This window comes from Psammomys obesus, unplaced genomic scaffold (genome assembly GCF_907164565.1).
Source record: "Psammomys obesus unplaced genomic scaffold, mPsaObe1.curated_primary_1811, whole genome shotgun sequence".
NCBI classification, from domain to species: Eukaryota; Metazoa; Chordata; class Mammalia; order Rodentia; family Muridae; genus Psammomys; species Psammomys obesus.
In genome coordinates, this window is record NW_026585687.1 from 2,829,056 (window position 1) to 2,848,748 (window position 19,693).

Sequence of the window (19,693 nt, forward strand, 5' to 3'; positions counted from 1 at the left end):
GAGAAAATAAAATATTCCATGGTAAAGTCAAATTTAAACAATATTTACCTACAAATTCAGCCTTACAGAAACAGCTAAAAGCAAAGATCCAATCCAAGGAGGTTAACTACACCCATGAAAACACAGGAAATAAATAATCTCACACCAAAAGAAGGAAAGCACACACACACATTCATACCACCGCCACCAACAACAAAAGATAATAAGAATAAACAATTGTTACTCATTGATAGTTCTCAGTATTAATGGTCTCAATTCCCCAATAAAAAGATGCAGACTAATAGAATGGATGGGAAAACAGGCTCCTGCTATAGCCAAAAAAAAAAAAAACACATACACACATACATACACACACACACACACACACATACACATACCTCAACAACAAGGATAGACATTACCTCAGAGTAAAGGGCTAGAAAAGATATTCCACACAAATAGACCTAAGAAGCAAGTTGGTGTAGCCATTTTAATGTCTAACAAAGTAGACTTCAAACAAAAACTAATTATAAGAGATAAGGACATAAAGTTAATAAACTGCAATTAATATAAAAATAAAAATTTAATTAAAAAAGAGAGAGATAAAGAAGGACACTACATACTCGTCAAAGGAAAAATCCACCATGATGACATTTCAGTTCTTAACATCTATGCCCCCAATACAGGGTACCCCCTTTTGTAAAAGAAACACTACTATAGCTAAAATGACATATTGACCCTCACACACTGATAGTGAGAGACTTAAATATCCCACTTTCACCAGTGGACAAATCATCCAGCCAAAAACTAAACAAAGAAATACTGGAGCTAATTAGACATTATAAACCTAATGGACCTAACAGATTTATTGAACATGTTATCCAAACATGAAAGAATATACCTTCTCCTCAGCACCTCATGGACTGTTCTCCAAGACTGACCACATACTCAAAGCAAGTCTCAACAAATACAAGAAAATTGTAATGACTCCCTGTATCCTATCATACCAGCATAGATTAAAGCTGAATATCATCAACAATAGAAAAAAAACAGAAAGCTTACAAAATCATGGAAAATGAGCAACCTTCTACTGAATGGGAAAAAAAAGACGAAGGCAGAAATAAAAAAAAATTAAAGATTTCTTAGAATTCAATGAAAATGAAGGCATAACATATCCAAACTTATAGGACACAATGAAAGCAGTGCTAAGAAGAACGTTCATAGCACTTAGTACGTACATTTTAAAAATTGGAAAGATCTCATACTAGCAATGTAACAGCATACCTGAAAGCTCTAGAACAAAAAGAAGAAAACACATCCAAGGGGGGTAAACAGCAGGAAATGATCAAATTGAAGGCTAATATTAACAAAATAGAAACAAAGAGAACAATACAAAGAATCAATGAAACAAATAGTTGGCTCCTGAGAAAATCAAGAAGATTTTTTTTTGTATCTTATCCAAACTAAGATACAGAGAGAGGATATCCAAATTAACAATATCAGAAACAAAAAGAGGGAATAACAACAGACACAGAAGAAATCCAGAGAGTCATAAGGACATACTTTTAAAACCTGTACTCCACCAAATTGGAAAATCTAAAAGAACTGGATAATTTCCTCAAAAGATATGACTTTCCAAAGATAAATTGAGATCAAATAAACAAATAAATATACCTATAACCCCTAGTTAAACAGAAACCGTCATTAAAAGTCTCCCAACAAATAAAAGCCCAGGGCCAAGTGGTTTTATTTCAGAATAAAACTTTCAAAGAAGTGTTAACACCAATACTCCTCAAATTATTCCACGAAATAGAAACAGAAAAAAATATTGTCCACTTGATTTTATGAGGCCATGGTTACCCTGATACCCAAAACACATAAAGATTCAACAAAGAAAGAGAATCACAGACCAATTTTCTTTATGAACATAGATGCAAAAATACTCATTAAATTACTTGCTAACCAAATCCAAAATATATTGAAAAGATCATCCATTATGATCAAGTAGGCTTCATTCCAGAGATGCAGGGATGATTCAGCATACAAAAAAAATTATTAAATCTACCATATAAATAAACTGATACAAAATAACCACCTTATCATTTCATTACATGCGAAAAAAATGCCTTTGACAAAATCCAACACCACTTCACGATAAAAGTCCTGTAGAGATCAGAGATACAAGGATACTAAAACATAACAAAGGCAATTTGCAGCAATCCAATAGCCAACATCAAATTAAATGAGAAGAAACTCAAAGTAAATCCACTAAAATCAGGAACAAGACAAGGCTACCTACTCTCTGTATCCCTATTCAATATAGTATTTGAAGTTCTAGCTAGAACAATAAGACAACTGAAGGAGATCAAGGTTATACAAATTAACAAGGAAGAAGTCGAAGTATCTTTATTTGCAGATGATATGATAGTATACACAAGAAAACCCAAAATTCTACCAGAGAACTCCTACAGCTGATAAACACCTTCAGAAAGGTGGCTTGATACAAAATTAAATTTAAAAAAAATCAGCAGCCCTCCTTTATACAAACAATAAATATGCTGAGAACAAAATTAGGGAAACAACACCCTTCATAAATAATATAAAGTACCTTGGTTTAACTCTAACCAACCAAGTGAAAGACTTGTATGAAAAAAACTTCAAGTCTCTGAAGAAAGAAATCGAAGAAATCAGAAGATGGAAAGATCTCCCATACTCATGGATTGGTACGATTAACATAGTTAAAATGGCAATCTTCAGATTCAATGCAATCCCCATCATAATACCAACACTATTCTTGAAAGGACAATTCTAAACTTCATACAGAAAAACAAAACAAAACAAACAAACAAAAAACAGAATAGGTAAAACAATCCTAAACAATAAAAGGACTTCTGGAGTTTTCTCCCATACACCTATGGACACTTGATTTTTGACAAAGAAACCAAAACCATACAATGGAAAAAAGAACGCATCTTCAAGAAATAGTGCTGCTCTAACTGGATGTCTGCATGTAAAAGAATGCAAATAGAACCATATTTATCACAGTGCAAAAACTCAAGTCCAAGTGAATGAAAGACTCAACCTAAAACCGGATACACTGAACCTGATAGAAAATAAAGTGGAGAATACCCTTGAACGCATTGACATAGGAGAAGACTTCCTGAAGAGAACACTGATATTGCAGACATGAAGATCAACAATTAATAAATGGGACTTCATGAAACTGAAAACTTCTATAAAGCAAAAGACGCCATCATTTGGACAAAGTGGAAGTTTACAGAATGGAAAAATATTTTTTCCCACTCCACATCCAATAGAGGACTAATATCCAAAATATATAAAGAGGTAAAAAAACTAGATATCAAAAAGCCAATTCATCTAATTTTAAAATGGAGAATGGCTCATCAGTTAAGAGCACTGGCTACTATTCCAAAGAACCCAGAGTCAATTCCCAGCACCCACATGGCAGCTCCAATTCCAAGGAATATGACACCCTTACATATTCATACATGCAGTCAGAACACCAATGTATGTAAAATAAAAATAAATGAATTATATTTAAAACTTTTAAATGGGGAACAGATCTAAACAGAATTTTCAGTAGAGGAATCTTAAATGGCTGAGAAGCACCTAAAGAAATGTTCAACATCTTTAGCCATCAAGGAAATGCAAATCAAAACTATTTTGAGATTCCATCTTACACCTGTCAGAATGGCTAAGATCAATAATACAAGTGATGATTCATGCTAGCAAGGATGTGGAACAGGGGAATACTCCTCCATTGCTGATGGGAATGCAAAGTTTTACAACCACTTCAGAAATCAATATACCAGTTCCTTAGAAAGCTGAGAATCAATCTACCTCACAATCCAGGTATATACCCTGGGCATATACCCAAAGGACACTCCATCCTTCCACAAGGATACTTGCTCAGCTATGTTCATTGCAGCTTTATTCATAATATCCAAAATGTGGAAACAACCTAGATCTCCCTCAATTGGGAGAAGCAGCCCTGCTAGGCCACAGAGGAGGACTTTGCAGCCAGTCCTGAAGATACCTCATAAAACAGGGTCAGATGAAAGAGGAGGAGGTCCTCCCCTATCCATGGACTTGGAAAGGCGCAGGGAGGAGATGAGGGAGGGAGGGTGGGATTGGGAGAAAATGAGGGAGCAGGATACAGCTGGGATATAGAGTTAATAAAAATGTAATTAATAATAATAATAAAATTAAAAAAGAATGAATTCAGAAGTCATAGTACATTTACACAATGGAGTATTATTCAACTGTTAAAAAAAGATAGCATTATGAAATATATAGGGAAATAGATGGAACTAGAAAAAAATCATCCTGAGTGAGGTAACTCAGGCCTAGAAAGAGATGAAATCACTTATAATGGGATATTAGCCATTAAGTAAATGACAACTAAGATATAATCTGTAAAAAGATAAGATAAGGTAAAAAAAAAAGGCTACAGGGGGGATATACCTGAGCATATACTTGGTAGGGGGAAATAGAATAGATTTTACAAGTTGGCTGGGGGTGGTCCAGGATGGGAGTAAAGGATCAGGTGTGGGGGATGAGATGGGTTGACTAGAGAGCATATGAGAAGAGATAGCTGAAATTGGGGATGAACTTAGAAGGTAGTGCTGAAACCTGGTGATCCTAATGAGTAGTACAGAGTCTCAAATAGCCATCTCTTGTGTCCAAGAAAATCTTCCAGTGGCAGGACTAGGTTGCATCCATTTGACTTGGTGGCCATGGGGTTCCAATGGAGATCACCAGATAACCCACCCTGTGGCAAAAAACAGAGATTGTTCTCTACAAACCGACAGTAGGGTCCCATTGCAGAGTACAACACCCACACAACTCATTGAACACAGACAAGTACCCCTACATTCTAGTCTCTGGTTCAGGAAGGTACTTTGTAAGTTACCAAAAGAGAAACGTGGATGCCAACCCTGCCACTAAACCTTTCACCTACAATCTGTCCTGCCTACAAAATATGCTTAGGCAATGGTAGCACAGAACTTGTAGGAGTAGCCCAAAAATGTCAGATTGACCTAAGGCCCACTCCAGAAAAAGGAACTCATATCCAGCACTACTTGGGAACCAAGACCCAGAGATTAGATAGTCCAGAAACCTAGGGTAAAACCAAACAATAAAAAGATTGCTAGTGATATTATACATCTCCACTTATCATCAGAGAGGCTTCCTCTGGTAGCAGATGGGAATAGCCAGACATGCAGAAAGAGAATCTAAATGGGAGGTCTCCATCAAATCCTTCCCCTCAGAGCTCAGAATCCCATGGAAGGAGTGGAAAGAGTGTAAGAGCCAAAGGGAATGAAGGACATCAGGAGAACAAGACCTTCTGAATCAACTAAGCAAGGCACATATGAGTTCACAGAGACTGAAGCAGCAAGCACAGGACCTATATGGATCTACAACAGGTCCTCTGCGTATATATTATAGCTATTAGTTTAGTAGTTTTATGGGACTCCTGACTGTGAGAATGAGTGGGCCTCTGACTCTTTTGCTGGTTCTTGGGACTCTTTTTCCTACTTTTGGTTTGCTATGTGCGACTTTGATATGATTGTTTTGCTTTATCGTATTAGATTTTATCCTGTCATGTTTTGTTATCTCTTAGAAATCTGTCCTTTTCTAATGAGAGACAGAAATTATCTGGAGGGGAGGGAGGAAAAACTGGAAGGAGGAGAAGGAAGGGAAGCTATAATAAGGATATACTGTATGAAAAAAGAATATATATGTCATATGAAAGGGGAGTCATATGAAAGGGAAGGAGGTCCTCCCCTATCAGTGGACTTGGAAAGGGGCAGGGAGGAGATGAGGGAGGGAAGGTGGGATTGGGGAGGGAATGAGGGATACAGCTGGGATACAGAATTAACAAAATGTAACTAATGAGAATAATAATAAAAACACTTAAAAAAAGAAAAAAGAAAATATATGTTCAATAAGATATAAATATATAAAATCTATTTATAAATATATAAAATACATATTAATATATTTCAAAAATATAAAAATAAATGAAATGTGTGGTTTATTTCATCAGAGACATCTACATTTTCATAGTGCATGTTTCTCGAAGCTGTTTCATCTATAGTTTTGCACTTGACTCTTATTAAAATCTTCAAGAATTGGACTTCAACAATTATCTTTTTCCATTTCTTTGTTACTATTTTCTCCTTTTTAGAAGTGAACCTCCTGACCGTGCAAAACAAACAAACAAACAAGAAACCCTTCTTCCCATCTTTGCCTCAGGGCACATTCATTATAAAAGTCACCTTAGCCCAGAATGGATCCAGGCCTCCTACCTAGATCAGCTTTCTCTCTCTACTTCATGAATCCACACATCACCATAAACCTCTGTTTTGTTGTTCTTGTGTTAGTGTCTCATGTAGTCCAGTCTAATCCTGAACTCCTGATCCTCCAAAGTGTTGCGATTGCAAGTGTGAGTAACTATGCTCAGCATTTTAGATAATTTCTTTTTGCTTGCCCATTCCTTCATGTGAGACACATTCTTCCTATGCAGCTCGGGCTGCCCTCATACTCTCAATCCTACAAGTGCTGGAATTACAGGTGGGTGACACCACAAAACAGGCTCTTACTTGGAAACTTTTAAAGTAAATCAAGACACACTGTAGTTTCATTTATACATGTTCTAATAAGAACTCCACCCTTTCAAAGTTTTTTTTTTAATTTTTAAAATTATGTGATATGTAAGTGTGTGCCTGTAGATACCAGAAGAGGGCATCAGATCCTCTGGTACTGAAATTGCAGGCATAATTGAGACAATGTGGGTGGTAGGAACAGAACTTGAGTCCTCTAGAAGAGAAACACTCGCTTTTCATCGCTGAGCCATCTCTTCGAGCCTCTAGATTCCAAGTTTTGCATTTGTGAATTCATTATAACTGGTTGATAATCTGCATCTGTGTTCTCTGCTGCTAAGAGCATAACTTTTGAGTACCTACATGTGTCAGGCATTATGCTTGGCCCTGAGCTAAAGAGGCACAGCAGGACCAAGCCACAATGTTGTTCCAACCTACTAATGGCTACGGTTCCAGGAAGTGAGCACGGGGTGCCGGTGGGAGCCTAAGAATAGAGCCTGAGTTGTGGAGAATCTTGTTTACTCGTTTTGTTGTTGTTTTTATGGTAACCCTGAATTTGAACTTGCTGCTCAGAGGGGTCTCCAGCAGGAGGCGCAGGAAAGGCGCGGAAGGGTAGGATTGGGAGTTCAGTCACTACCGGAACCTGGGAAGGCGGCCAGCGCCTGCTGCGCCTGCTGCGTGTGAAAACTGTGAGCAACAACACCATTTGATTAGCAAAAAGGAGTCTGAGCGCCAGAGCCCCCAGAGAGACCGTGGGGTTCAGGTGCGGGGCAGAGGTGGAGGGCCTTAAGGCAGGCAGGCAGGCACCTGCTCGCCAGGTCCTCTCCACCCAGACTCTCTTCCTGGCAGCCGCCAGTTCCCACTCCCGACTGCCGCTCTTCCTGATAAAGTATCTTGGAACACGACACAGGACAAAGCAAAGAAACACCTGTTTCCAACAAGAAAGTGTGGGGGGGGAGCCCCCACCAGACTTCCAATGGTTTCTCCTCGAGCTTGCTCTCCTGAGTCTTGTAAAAAAAAAAAAAAAACAAAAAAAAAAACAAAAAAAAAAAAAAAACGCCCCCAGAAAGCCACAGAGATCATTTTTCAAAAAGATCGCTTTCTAATTCTTACCTCTCACCCCTCTACGCCTAAGCCACAGCATCCGTTCTTAAAAGTCTTCTTTCCCAACTGTGGTTTTCTGCTCCTCCCAGACCCCTTAAGCACCCCCCCCCCCCGCGCCCCGTCTCGTCTCGCTCCTGGCATCTGCTGGGACCTCCACCACCTTGCAGCCCTTACTGTTGCAACTGCATTCAGCTTCCGGATCTTTTTTTTTTTTTCTCAGCCCCCTGCAGACCTACAGGTGGGGAGTGGGACTAGGGGACATCGGAACAAAGGAACCGGAGCGCTCCTGTCCCAGGCCAGACGCCCTTTCCGCCGTCACTTTTGGGCTAGAGAAGAGGGGCTCAGCAGAGCGAAGACGCCTTCCCCGAGCCCTGGTCTCAGGCACTTTCCAGAGGGGAGCAACTGGAGGATGTGTGCGTGGGAAGCGGGGATGGTCCTTGGAGCAGACCAACCGGCAGACCCCCAAGGAACTGGCCTGCGTGGCCGTGGGCGCCGATGGCCTCCACGTACTGGGCTCCGTTATTTCATCAGCAGTTTAAGAAAACCTGCCAAAAGCAGTTATGCCTCACTGCAATGTGTAGCTTTTCACTGCCATTTTTTTTTCATAATAAAAGGGAGTGAAGCTCGCTCGTTTGCTTGCTCCCCCTTCCACCCCCCTCTCCCAAAAAGAGCCAAATGGATACGAGAAGGGGGGAAAAAGGGAAAGAACCCACACACCAATCTCTGAGGGGATGCCAGTGAGGTGTGGCTTGTATTTAAATATCCAATATGTCAATGGAAGGGGAGTGGGTACGTATATAAAGTGCCCTTTGCATCTGATAGTTCCACGAAGCCAGCTATGAGAGGCCAGGAGAGATGGATGCGGAGGGGAAGCCGGACTTTAACTGAGAGCAAGGTCAGGAGCGCGCTGCCTCACGCTCCCCGCCGCTGAGAAGTTCTTTGGACGCGAACAGACGTGTGCTGCAGCTAGGCAGAGCGCGGAGCCGAGCAGCGAGCGAGCGCCGCCGACCAGCCCGCGCCCGCCACAAGGAGAGGCAGTTCGCGCCCCGCGGCCCCAGCTCAGCCCCGCAATGGCGGAGGTGGGGGGCGTCTTTGCCTCCTTGGACTGGGACCTGCACGGCTTCTCCTCGTCCCTGGGGAACTTGCCCTTAACTGATTCCCCGGGTTTCCTGAACGAGCGTCTGGGCCAGATCGAGGGGAAGCTGCAGCGGGGCTCGCCCACAGACTTCGCCCACCTGAAGGGAATCCTGAGGCGCCGCCAGCTCTACTGCCGCACAGGCTTCCACCTGGAGATCTTCCCCAACGGCACGGTGCATGGCACCCGCCACGACCACAGCCGCTTCGGTGAGGACGCAGCCAGGGTGGGGGTGGGAGAGGTGGGTGGACCGCATAAGGGAGAGCCGACGGCGAGGGGTTGTCGCGCAGGGGCCCGCTGAGCCTACCCGGGTCGGGTGCGGTCCGGGCCCGTCGGGGCAGGACACGGTGGCAGGGTCCTAAGCCTCGTGGCGCCCCGGGGACCCCCGCGCCCCGCGACGCTCCGGGAGGGGGCGGAGGCGCATGGCGGCTCGGCCTCTTCCAGCCGCTCCACCCTCCCTCCTCCTGGAGCTAGGGGATCCTTGGAAGAGCCCAACGTCGGGCCTCGGATGGAAGCAGGTGGAGCCTGGAGAGTGAGAGTCCTCGCCTAGGAGGCAGGGGACTGCGGCTGGCATACCCTCGAGGGTGGCAGGCGCGCCTCGGGGGATCGCCCAAAGCAGGAACCGCCATGGGCCATGGGCCACGGGTGTGGTGGGTCCGTGTCCCGCACCCGAACCACTTTTATCTGGCGGGGACCCTGCAGTCATGACACTGGTCATCCTTGGGATAGCTCTGCCTAGGGAAGGAGCCAATCCAGTCAGTAAGGCATGAGCCGGGTATCTGAGAATCTAGGAGAAACTTGCTGTGCCCTTCGCTTAAGAACAAATCTTGGGCATCTTTTGCCCAGAACTAACTCTTTGCCCACGTGAGGAAACTGTTCCGAGCCCACTGCCAGCCCCAGAAACAGGTGTCCCTTGGGCCCAGGACAGGAAATGTCTAATCTCCAGGCAGGATTGCCTCTGCCTGCCCACAACTGTACAGATTGTTCAGAGCAAACAGCTGCCTTCTCACATACAGAACTAATTACACGATTAATATGAACCTTGATCTGGGACGGAAGTCCTTAGGTTTCTAAGCAAATGTGTTCCCTCTTCAGTAATTTGCCATTCTTTTTATTTTCGATTTCTTACTCTTTATTAAGCTATGAAACAGGTGCTGTGACAGCTACACTTCTGTGTCTTCTGCTTCCTTCCAAGGTCCTCATAATGCAAGAAGGGCACTTTCTACTCCCAAGCCAGTACGGAAGCTCTTCCTACCCTCAAATAGAACATGGTTCATTTTTTTTCCTCATCCTTCCCATCTTCCCATTCTACATGTTTTCCTAGAGCTTCATATGGAATACTCAGTGAGAGGAAGGAAGGAAGGAAGGAAGGAAGGAAGGAAGGAAGGAAGGAAGGAAGGAAGAAAATGGGGGGGGGCAGACAATTGCCAGCTTAAGGCCGAGCCTAGCAAACAACTAGGACCAGGGTTGGTCTTCCTTGCTGGGAGCAGGCAGGAACCCTAATGAGGTCTATGTCATCCTGGAAAAATGCACTCAAACAGAGCTAGAGTGCAGTAGGTTGGGAGGGGTAATGGAGAGGTGCAGGTGTCTGTATAAACTTGCAGCAGGTCCTCAAAAGGGTGATGAGGTGGGGTGGGAGGAGAGGGAATGTTAACTTGGCTTCTTTCCCTTCCATCACTTGTGATTTTGCAGTCCCCCTTTTGTTCCTCCTCATAAGGAATCCCAGGATTCCCACCCTGAACTCAGAGGCTCCCAGAAATGGCCTAAAGATATTGGACTAGTTCGTATATAAAAGAAGCATATATGTGTATAAATATAAAAGCAAAGTCACGGGATGATGTTGAGACATGGGGCAGGGGCGTTGAAATGGGTGAAGCTGCATTGCTCCCAGCTGCTCCAAGTGTTTGTCCGTCTCCGTGCCTGAGCTGAGCCCAATAACTTGCAAGGTCGACATGCATCAGTAATAGGCTTTTGGGATAAGTGGTCTTTAATTGCCTCCCTAAAGACATATTTTGATTTCTTTTCATCTCCCGGACCTGCTAAGGGTGTTAAGTTTAAGGAGAAACCAAAGGAAGTAAAGCTGGCTGAGGAAGGGATGTTTACACTGCTGCTTAACTGGCTTGCTACGGGCTTGGGTTTGGCCTTTTAGAAAAACCAAGTCGCCTGAGACCACCACCACATCACCTTTTCCCTTCCCTGCTTCCCTGATTTCTTGGCAGTTACCGGTATTTCCAGGAAAGGAAATGATAACTGGTCAAAGCTGTCTCTTTGTAACCTCCCCTGCCAACTTTCAAACACGCTCTTATTCAGTTTAGCTTTTGGCACAGGACGAGGTGGTGGTTGAGTTCGCTCACACTTTCTGCCCTCCACATTTGAGTTAATCAGCCAAGTATTCAATAAATCGAAACTTTAACATTCCATAAGTGCTTTAGCAGTCAACATTCCAGCAGGGTAAAGTAGGCCAGACTTAAGATATAAAATATTATAGATTTCTGCTTGGAGGGAAGGAGGGAGTCTCCAAAGGCCATGGAAAGTAAATAGCTATTTGTTGTAATTGGAGAGCAGGGCCCCCAAGGAATACCCAGGAATCCGTGAGTTCTAAACATGCTCCCTGCTCTCCATCTGCAGCTGGTAGCCACGAGTGTTTTAGTCCCTGCCTGGCTGCTGGCATTTAGGTGAGGTTCACAGGGAGCCTGGCATTCCTGAGGGGCACCTGTGGACTGACAGAGCCAGGCTTGGGAGCCAGACTCAAGTAGAGGCCTCCCGCCAGGTGGGATAGAGCAGGCTGCTGCAGCTGCTTTGGGTTGGAAGCAATCTGGTTCTTATTTGGCGAAGGGCCAGGGCCGCACTGTCTTGGCCCCCAAGGTCTGACAGGATGGCTGAGGGAACCAGATTAAATGACACATTAACCAGTCATCTAGCTAGGTTCTGAAACAGTGGGGCCCAGGACAGATCCATTTTGATTGAGGCCCTGGGGAGAGAGGTGTAAGAAGAGAAGAGTCTGGAAACTGTCAAGAAAATGCCAGAGCATGAGGTGGGCAGGTCAAGATGAGGCAGAGAAGACAGAGGTCCCTGGGCCTTGAAGGGGTGAGAGAACTGACGACAGACTTTGTCTACTTAATACTTTGCCTCGGTACTTTTCTGTTAACACCCCTGTCCAGCTGTAGCTGGGAAAACATGAAAATGGCTTGTTTTCTCTCCCCTCTCATGCTGGCTTGGATTCAGGAGAAGGTTTAGAAATATCTGTTCCATCATCATGTGCCACCGGGTTCCCACAGTCTGAATCCAACTAATAGGAAAGTTGGCAAAAGCAAATGATGCCCAAAGACAGCTGGGCAGGGATGATTCCAGCTGTTGGAGACCCCTGTTACTGGACACAACCCAAGCAACATCCTGTATGATCTGTCCTTTGGCATCGTGGTTCACAGAGAGTTGGGGAAAAAACTGTGGTGACTCAAATGGCCACACCTCTTGGGTTTCATGATTTTGTTCTCACACTAGGTCTCTCACAGTGAGATCACAGACTGCCCTATGCTACTTAATGAGCTCAGAGTAGTCTGAGACATGGGATACTTAGAGAAGAGGGAACTGCTGCTATTGGAGGCAGAGAGGCAACCTGCCCTAGCAAAACAAAGCCCTTTAGTAACAAGGATTGGTGTCCCTCCGAGTTTAGCACCCGGAACAGAATCAAGGCATGGTGTGAATCTCCTTTCCAGACAGGCCACTCTACTTTGAGCATGCTTCTGTGTTTCCACAGTCCTCTTTAGACACACTAAAGCCAAACAAAGAACCCCAGCGTGATCCTGCCAGGACAGAGCAGAGGATAGTTCCTGCTCGAATGTTAGTAACTAGATCCCTCTGAATACAGCCTACCCCACTTTTTTTTCCTATTTTCACACTAGGTTTTGAATTATTTTTAATTTTTAAAAAAGCATAAAGGTGCACAGTCGTTAATCCTGACACCTAGGAGATAGAAGCAGGAAGATCAGGAGTTCAAGGTCATCTTTAACTGCATAGAAAGTTCACTTTCAAGACCAACCTGAACTCTGTACTTAAAAACAAAAACCAATTTAAATCATTTAAGGCAGTGTTTCACTATGTACCCCAGGCTGGCCTTAAATTTGGGATCTTCCTGGGATTATAATCCTGTGTCCATTTCCCTGGTGTTTGTCTGTCTGTCTGTTTGTTTGTTTGTTTGTTTTGTTGTTGTTGTTGCTCTTTTATTTTGTTTTAGTTTTATGTTTTCCAGATAGGCTCTTCCTATGTATCCCATGCTGGTCTTGAATTACCTATCTTCTTGCCTCAAAACCCCACTTAATAGCAGTAGAGTTGTATGCCTCCACCCCCAGATAATGTTGACCTGTTTTGTTTTGACTTAGCTTTTTGAAATATTATTTTCAGTCATGTGGATTGGGGAGGAAGGGAGCAGCACCAGCGCATGTGTGGAGATAAGAGGATACATTCAGGAGTCTTCCATCATGTGAGTCCCAGGGATCAAACTCAGGTCAGAGGCCAGGCAGCCGTCAATGTTATCCACTGAGCCGTCTTGCCAGTCATATTTTAAACTTTAAAAATTATTATTACATTGTATTTCTTTTGTGTGTGTGTGTGTGTGTGAGAGAGAGAGAGAGAGAGAGAGAGAATGAGTGAGGGGGTGTTGGGCAAGGCATGTCTACCACCCACAGCCACATGTGTTGTGTGGAGGTCAAAAGGACAGTTTAGGGAAGTTCTACCTTGTGGGTCCCTGGAATTGAATTCAAGTGGGCCAGCTTAGAAGCAGGTGCCTTTATCTGCTGAGCCATTTGTTAACCCTATATTACCTATATTAACATTTCAGTAATTTTGCTAATGACCATCATAATGAGCTAACTGTTCAATGAAATCCCGGAAGCCATTGCTATTTAAATTTCACCGGGTCACATTTCCTCACTGTAAAGACAGGCAGACTTACATATAATTAAAATACACACAACATACACTGGGTACTGGGTTCAATCTCCAGCACCAAAACCACAAATTTTTAAGGTGCACAGAAATACAAAGGTACACATACTCTGAAGAGAAAACACAGCAGTTAGGGGAGACCACCATGGTAGATTATTTACCTGGCATGTGCAAGGCCCTGAGTTCAATTTTGAAGTGGCAGGTGTATAGGGGTGGGATACAGAGACGTAAAGAGGGAGATGGATGGCGGAAAAGCCCTCAGACAAAGCAACTATGGTAAGAAGCTGTGAACAAGGGAGTGAGGTTAAGCGTGTGCATGTGAGGCTCACCTTCCCTTAACAAAACCCCAAACACAAATATTCTGTGAAGCTGGTTTGGGGGACCAAGGTACAGTAATTTCTATTGGCTATAATTATGCTTATTCTGTTGGAACCAGCCCATTTCCCACCCTTTTGAAACCTCTTTGGATCTTAACTGTTATTTCTCTCAGCTGTACGTCTTCCTGAGTTAAGGGAGCTTCTGAACCTCCTATGTTCTCTTATGAGTTGTTTATTAAAATGCCTTATCGGGGCAGAGCCTCCTTCAGACAGTTGATGGTTTGTGTTCATGAAGTCAGTGCTTGATTAGCCCCCAGCAGCACTGCCTGCCCCTTCCTTCCTTCCCATCATATGGCATTCTCGGCCTGAACTGATCTGCATGGGATACAATAGCGGCTAAGGATCAGGAGCCTGACAAGTTCCCTAACCCCAAAGTCAAAGCACTGGCTGCACATGCCTGAGAACTAGAGGTCAGTCCCTGGATCCCAGAATAGAGAGAAGTGATTTGCCAAAATTGTCCTCTGATCTCTACCCATGTGCCACGCCTGGTACATACAACAGCAACAATAAAACACTTTTTAAAGTTATTAATAATCAGAATGAAGATAAGACTCAGAGGATATGAATGTGAAAACCAAATGAACAACCCTTAATGTCCCACAGACTAGTGGCAGAACTATAGATCCTTCAAATAGATCTGAGCGAGCCATGCAAGCACATACTGCCAAAGGCACCATGATTGAAGGAATGCCTACCTATTGCCAGCTGAGCCACTAGAGCACCATAGAAAACTTCCCGTTGGTGTTTTCAATTCGATTGCAGAACACAGTGCTTGTAAGTTTTGACTTTAGCGCTTGGGAGACAGAGGCAGAAGATTAGTCTGAGCTACACTGCCAGACACTTTCCCTCTTATTTGAAAAAAAAAATCTTTCTTTTATCACATTTACATATTTATAATTTGTGTGTGTGAGAGAGAGACACACACAGAGAGGGGTTTGATGTGATGTGCGTGCCATGGCACACATGTAGAGGTTAGAGGACGACTTGCAGGAATCTGTTCTCTCCTTCTATCATGTGGGTCCCAGGAATCAAAGTCAAATCATCAGGCGTGGTAGCAAGCACCTTTTCTACTCTCTGAGTCATCTAAACGACCTCAAAATTCTTATCTCGTGGGATCAGCTCTACCTCCTATGTAGAATATTCAAAATATTACTCCTACTAATTGTACTTTTGGCACGAAGGATAGCTTAGATGTGTGAGCTCGGTGTATGCTTTCAGACAGTTGTGTTGAGTTTTTGCTCTCGGTTAAAAATGTGGTTAGAGAGATGAATATTGAAGAATATAGTTGTTAACATTCACCTGGGTAATAAATGTATTTTAAAACAAAATTATGAATTCTTCCGTATACCAGGATTTAGTTTCTGTATCCCTTTATCTGCTACATAACTGATTTTCTTTTTCTCATGGGGTAAATGAAAACATTTTCAAATCTTCACCTCTCACCTTGTCAGTTAAAAGGACATTTCTAACTTCTTCCTTTTCCCCTTAAAGTTGCAACATCTCAAATCAGTAGGTAGTCCAATACTACCTGCCAACTCAGCCATGGCTCAACTTTAACAGGCTTCTCAGTTTGGGGCTGACCAAGCTGAGGATGCTTTTCAAACCAACTTTTTCCCTCCTGCCATAAACAGGATGAGCAAACTTACTGCATGACCTGTGTGGCATTCGTTAGAGTCAGTTACAGGCAGTTGACAGCCTCATGTGCTTTTTAAGGACATGAGAACTGAGAGGGTGAAAAATATACTCAGCCTAGAGGACAGCAGGGAAATGCAGGTGGGTGCCAGGGACTACAGTGATGTCTTAATTATGGAGCATTTGTTAGAAAGCCTTCCCATGGTTTCTTCGCCTGAGAAGCATGGGGGTGTAGCCTAGTGGTAGAACTCTTTCCTAACATGCTCAGGGCCCCAAGTTCCAACCCTAGCACCATAAAGAAGAAAATTAGGTAGAGGAAGGGATTTGTTTCCCCATTTTACACATGGAAATACTGAGGCTTGGAGAGGTTGAGCACCTTCCCCTGAGGTTTTCATTTTTTTTTGCTGCAAAAGACGCTTCATCACATGATTCTACATGGATACCCAGGGCTGCCTGTAGTTGGGGAGTAAATGATTGGTAGCTAGCTCATATCACCTGAACAGCTTTCTCCTAGCTCCATGTCAGAAACAGAATGGTGGTGTCATTTTTGTCCCAGGAATTCTGGAATTTATCAGCTTGGCTGTGGGCCTGATCAGCATCCGAGGAGTGGACTCTGGCCTGTACCTAGGAATGAATGAGCGAGGAGAGCTATATGGATCGGTAAGTTTCAGCTTTTCTGTTTATCAGAGGCTATTACTACCGATGTTTGGACAGCCTAGAGCAAAATGATAAAATTGTTTCTCTAGCACCTGAAAAAAGCCCTTTCCTTATATGACTGTAAAGGATTTGCATCTTCTTGTTCCTGGCTGCCCAGAGCCTTGCGCCACCATGCCTCTTCACTTGTTCAGCCCTCCATCCAAACAAGGCTTTCTGTGATACGTTTGCTTTCATAGTTTCCGTTAGAGTGCCTGCTAGTGCTATGATAACAGGAAGCCACGCTGGCTTGTCAGTAGATGCTTGGGGTTTGGGGCATTAATGTGTTTAAAGTGTATATCTTAGTTTCAGTGGGTCCCCAGAGCAGTAGCTGATGAGCAGGCGCAAAAATAACATACAGTGAAAGAGTCACCCTTCCAGTAAGGATTCTAAAGTTAGTAACCCAGTCCCTGGTTTCCAGATTGCTTCAGCTGAGCCCCAAAGGCCAAATAACACCAACAAATGAAGAATGAGGGTTCCAGGGACTGGTGACAGCCCCAACCCCTAGGTAGGAATGGGCTGGCTGCAATTCATTTTCTGTGTTCTGGAAGCTAGCCCAGCACTGGGCATGGTAAGTGACTTTGCTGACCTTAACCCTTTCAGAAGATTCCAGTATTCTGGCTTGGACTTTTGAGTCACATAGCATGCTTTCTGGCTGGCTATACCCCATAAAATCAGAACACATTTTTCCCTGACACCTTGGAGATAGGCCTGTCCCCAGCACTCAGTATCGGGCACCCCAGCAAGCAGTATGGAGGCCCAGATAAAGTATGAGAAGGGCTGGGAAGCAGGAGGACCCAGGAGCTGCCAGCTTGAAGTAGCCAGATTGGAGGAGCTTTTCAAGGAGATCTTTTCTGAGCTTTCCAACTGACAGGCTGCTCATTAGGAGCGATCACAGCTCACCTCCCATGCAGCTTTATATAGACCCATGGTCTTTGCCTGCCAGTTGATGTGGGTGACTGTAATCTCAATGCCTTCGAACATTACCAACCATAAGTAGGAAGTGAGCTTGGTGGGTGCCAGAGGGGCATTGGAAGGCCGTCATGGAAATTCTGGGGTTTAAAGAACCAGCCAGAGCCAGCTCCTCCAAATCTCCTCCCTTCAGGAAAGATCACACCCAAAACATTTTTGTGTGGCTCATGAAAGGGGATAAAGAAGCTACAATTGGGAGGGTTTTATACTGCTTGGAAGAAAGACACCTTGGTCACGTGGGGAGACAGGACTGAAATTTTCTAATCTCAATGTGCTGTTGCTATTTCAGGGTTTCTCCACCAGCAAGCTGGGATGGGAGGACAAGTCATATAATGAGCTCTGCTTTATTTTCTCACCCTCACAGAAGAAACTCACACGTGAATGTGTTTTCCGGGAACAGTTTGAAGAAAACTGGTACAACACCTATGCCTCCACCTTGTACAAACACTCGGACTCGGAGAGACAGTACTATGTGGCCCTGAATAAAGACGGCTCACCCCGGGAGGGGTACAGGACTAAACGACACCAGAAATTCACTCACTTTTTACCCAGGCCAGTAGATCCTTCTAAGTTGCCCTCCATGTCCAGAGACCTCTTCCGCTATAGGTAAAGGACCTCTGGTGCCACCTCTGTGACCCACGTACTCTGTGGCCATGGTTGGCTCTGCAAACTTTATACTCGTAGCTTTTCAATTTTTCCTTCCTATCAATTAGATAACAGAGAAGCACTTACTGTTCAACTTGACCCAGCTGTCACCTTGTTCAAAGTGTATATCAAGGTTGGGTTATTTTGGGGAGGGACAGGGGGGGAGGGGTAGTGCCGAGGGAATCTTGTATATACTTTTTTGCTTTACTCATGCTCTTTCCCGTGAGCTGGCATGACAAGAACGGGAGCCCCTACTAAGGGCCAAGGCCTTCTTGCCTCACAATCTACCCAGATACCTTGAGATGTGGTGCAAATGAAAGACCAAGAACTCTGCCGTAGATGCTACCTAAAAGAGCTTTGGGAAAGAGTCATTTGGAAAATCCTAGGGGCTCCAGCCCTGCTGCAAGCCATCCCTGCCCTGGCTCTGCAGATCTCTCGTTCGTCCTGACATGCAGTTTTCCTGCCACCGGAAGTGGGAGATATGGGGTAGGTTGTAAGGAAATGATATTAAAATGTAAGCATGGATACTGTGCATAAGGACAGACTATTTATGAAATGTATATGCTATTTATTTTATATATTTATTTATTTCAAAATAATTTTATTTTTAATGAGAGATGCTGTGACTGGATTTTCATCAGAAAGAATAAGGTCCTACTGAAACAGGAAAAAAAATGAGTTATTAAAGGCTTTTATTGGCAATAAAATTGTCTTTATATTATAAACCAGTGTCTAATTCCATTGATTTGCACATTCAGTAGAATAAAAAGGCTGCCCAGCCTCTTTTTCTTCAGGTCATTAGAATTCTCAATGGCAAGCTCATGCAGCTTGAGTTGGGTGACTCCCATCATCCAGCGTGGTAGCATTATCTAGGGGCCTACTTCAAGACCTAGTGCTCTGGTCCCATGACTTATTGGATCTTTAGGAAAGCCCCAACCAACAGTTCTTACCGAAGCTCCCATTTGTAAACATTTAGAATTGAGCACAGAGGAACCTTCATTAGGGACTTGAGGAGGCCCAGAGTTCTAAGGACAGAGATCTAATTGGTGAACCTTTACTTCAGATATGAAGGTGAAACAATTTAAAATAGTAGTCTTCGAGGAGAGGAGTTTTTAAACCAGTCAACTTCCCTGCTAGAACACATTATCCTACTGGCTGTAATCAACCCAGCATCCTAGAGGATTCTGGGAAACTGTCGGCACATTCCCTTAGAGCAGCAGTGCTCAGAGCACGTGGTCTCTTGCCCAACAGCATCACCTGAAAACTGCTTAGGGATAGAAATCTGCAGAATTTGAGACAGGATCAAGCACCTTGTATGGCATCAAGCTTGCCAGGGAATTCCTAAGCACATCATGATACAGTTTGAGAACTAACACCCTAAAGAGATTTTTGTTAATGGTTCATAAGTAAATTAGTAGGATAGTGTTAGTCCTGAGAAAGAAAAGAAGGAAGAATAGTGGTCTACCTCAGAGCTCTCTCTCCCAGATCATCATAGGTATCTTGCCTTTAAATCCCTGGACGCTTGACTGATATTTCCAGAAGTAGGGGTACAAGATATTGGCATCAAAGTGATAACAAGTCTTGTT

At 43.7% G+C, this 19,693-nt stretch overlaps 1 protein-coding gene across 1 annotated transcript; it reads left to right on the forward strand.

Annotated features, from left to right (window-relative positions):
* Nucleotides 1-8,779: 8,779 nt before the first annotated feature.
* Fgf16 (fibroblast growth factor 16) lies at nucleotides 8,780-18,072 on the forward strand. The gene is made up of 3 exons (XM_055592477.1): nucleotides 8,780-9,053; nucleotides 16,354-16,457; nucleotides 17,827-18,072. Exons 1-3 carry the CDS (start codon nucleotides 8,780-8,782, stop codon nucleotides 18,070-18,072), a joined length of 624 nt encoding a protein of 207 aa, XP_055448452.1.
* Nucleotides 18,073-19,693: the final 1,621 nt, after the last annotated feature.

What these genes read in the sequence shown, in the direction of transcription:
- Fgf16 (XM_055592477.1), top strand. Translation starts at nt 8,780, where the DNA reads ATGGCGGAGGTGGGGGGCGTCTTTGCCTCCTTGGACTGGGACCTGCAC. An exon ending in CCACGACCACAGCCGCTTCG is followed by an intron (nt 9,054 to 16,353) that starts GTGAGGACGCAG and finishes TTTTTGTCCCAG; the next exon opens with GAATTCTGGAATTTATCAGC. An exon ending in GAGGAGAGCTATATGGATCG is followed by an intron (nt 16,458 to 17,826) that starts GTAAGTTTCAGC and finishes TCACCCTCACAG; the next exon opens with AAGAAACTCACACGTGAATG.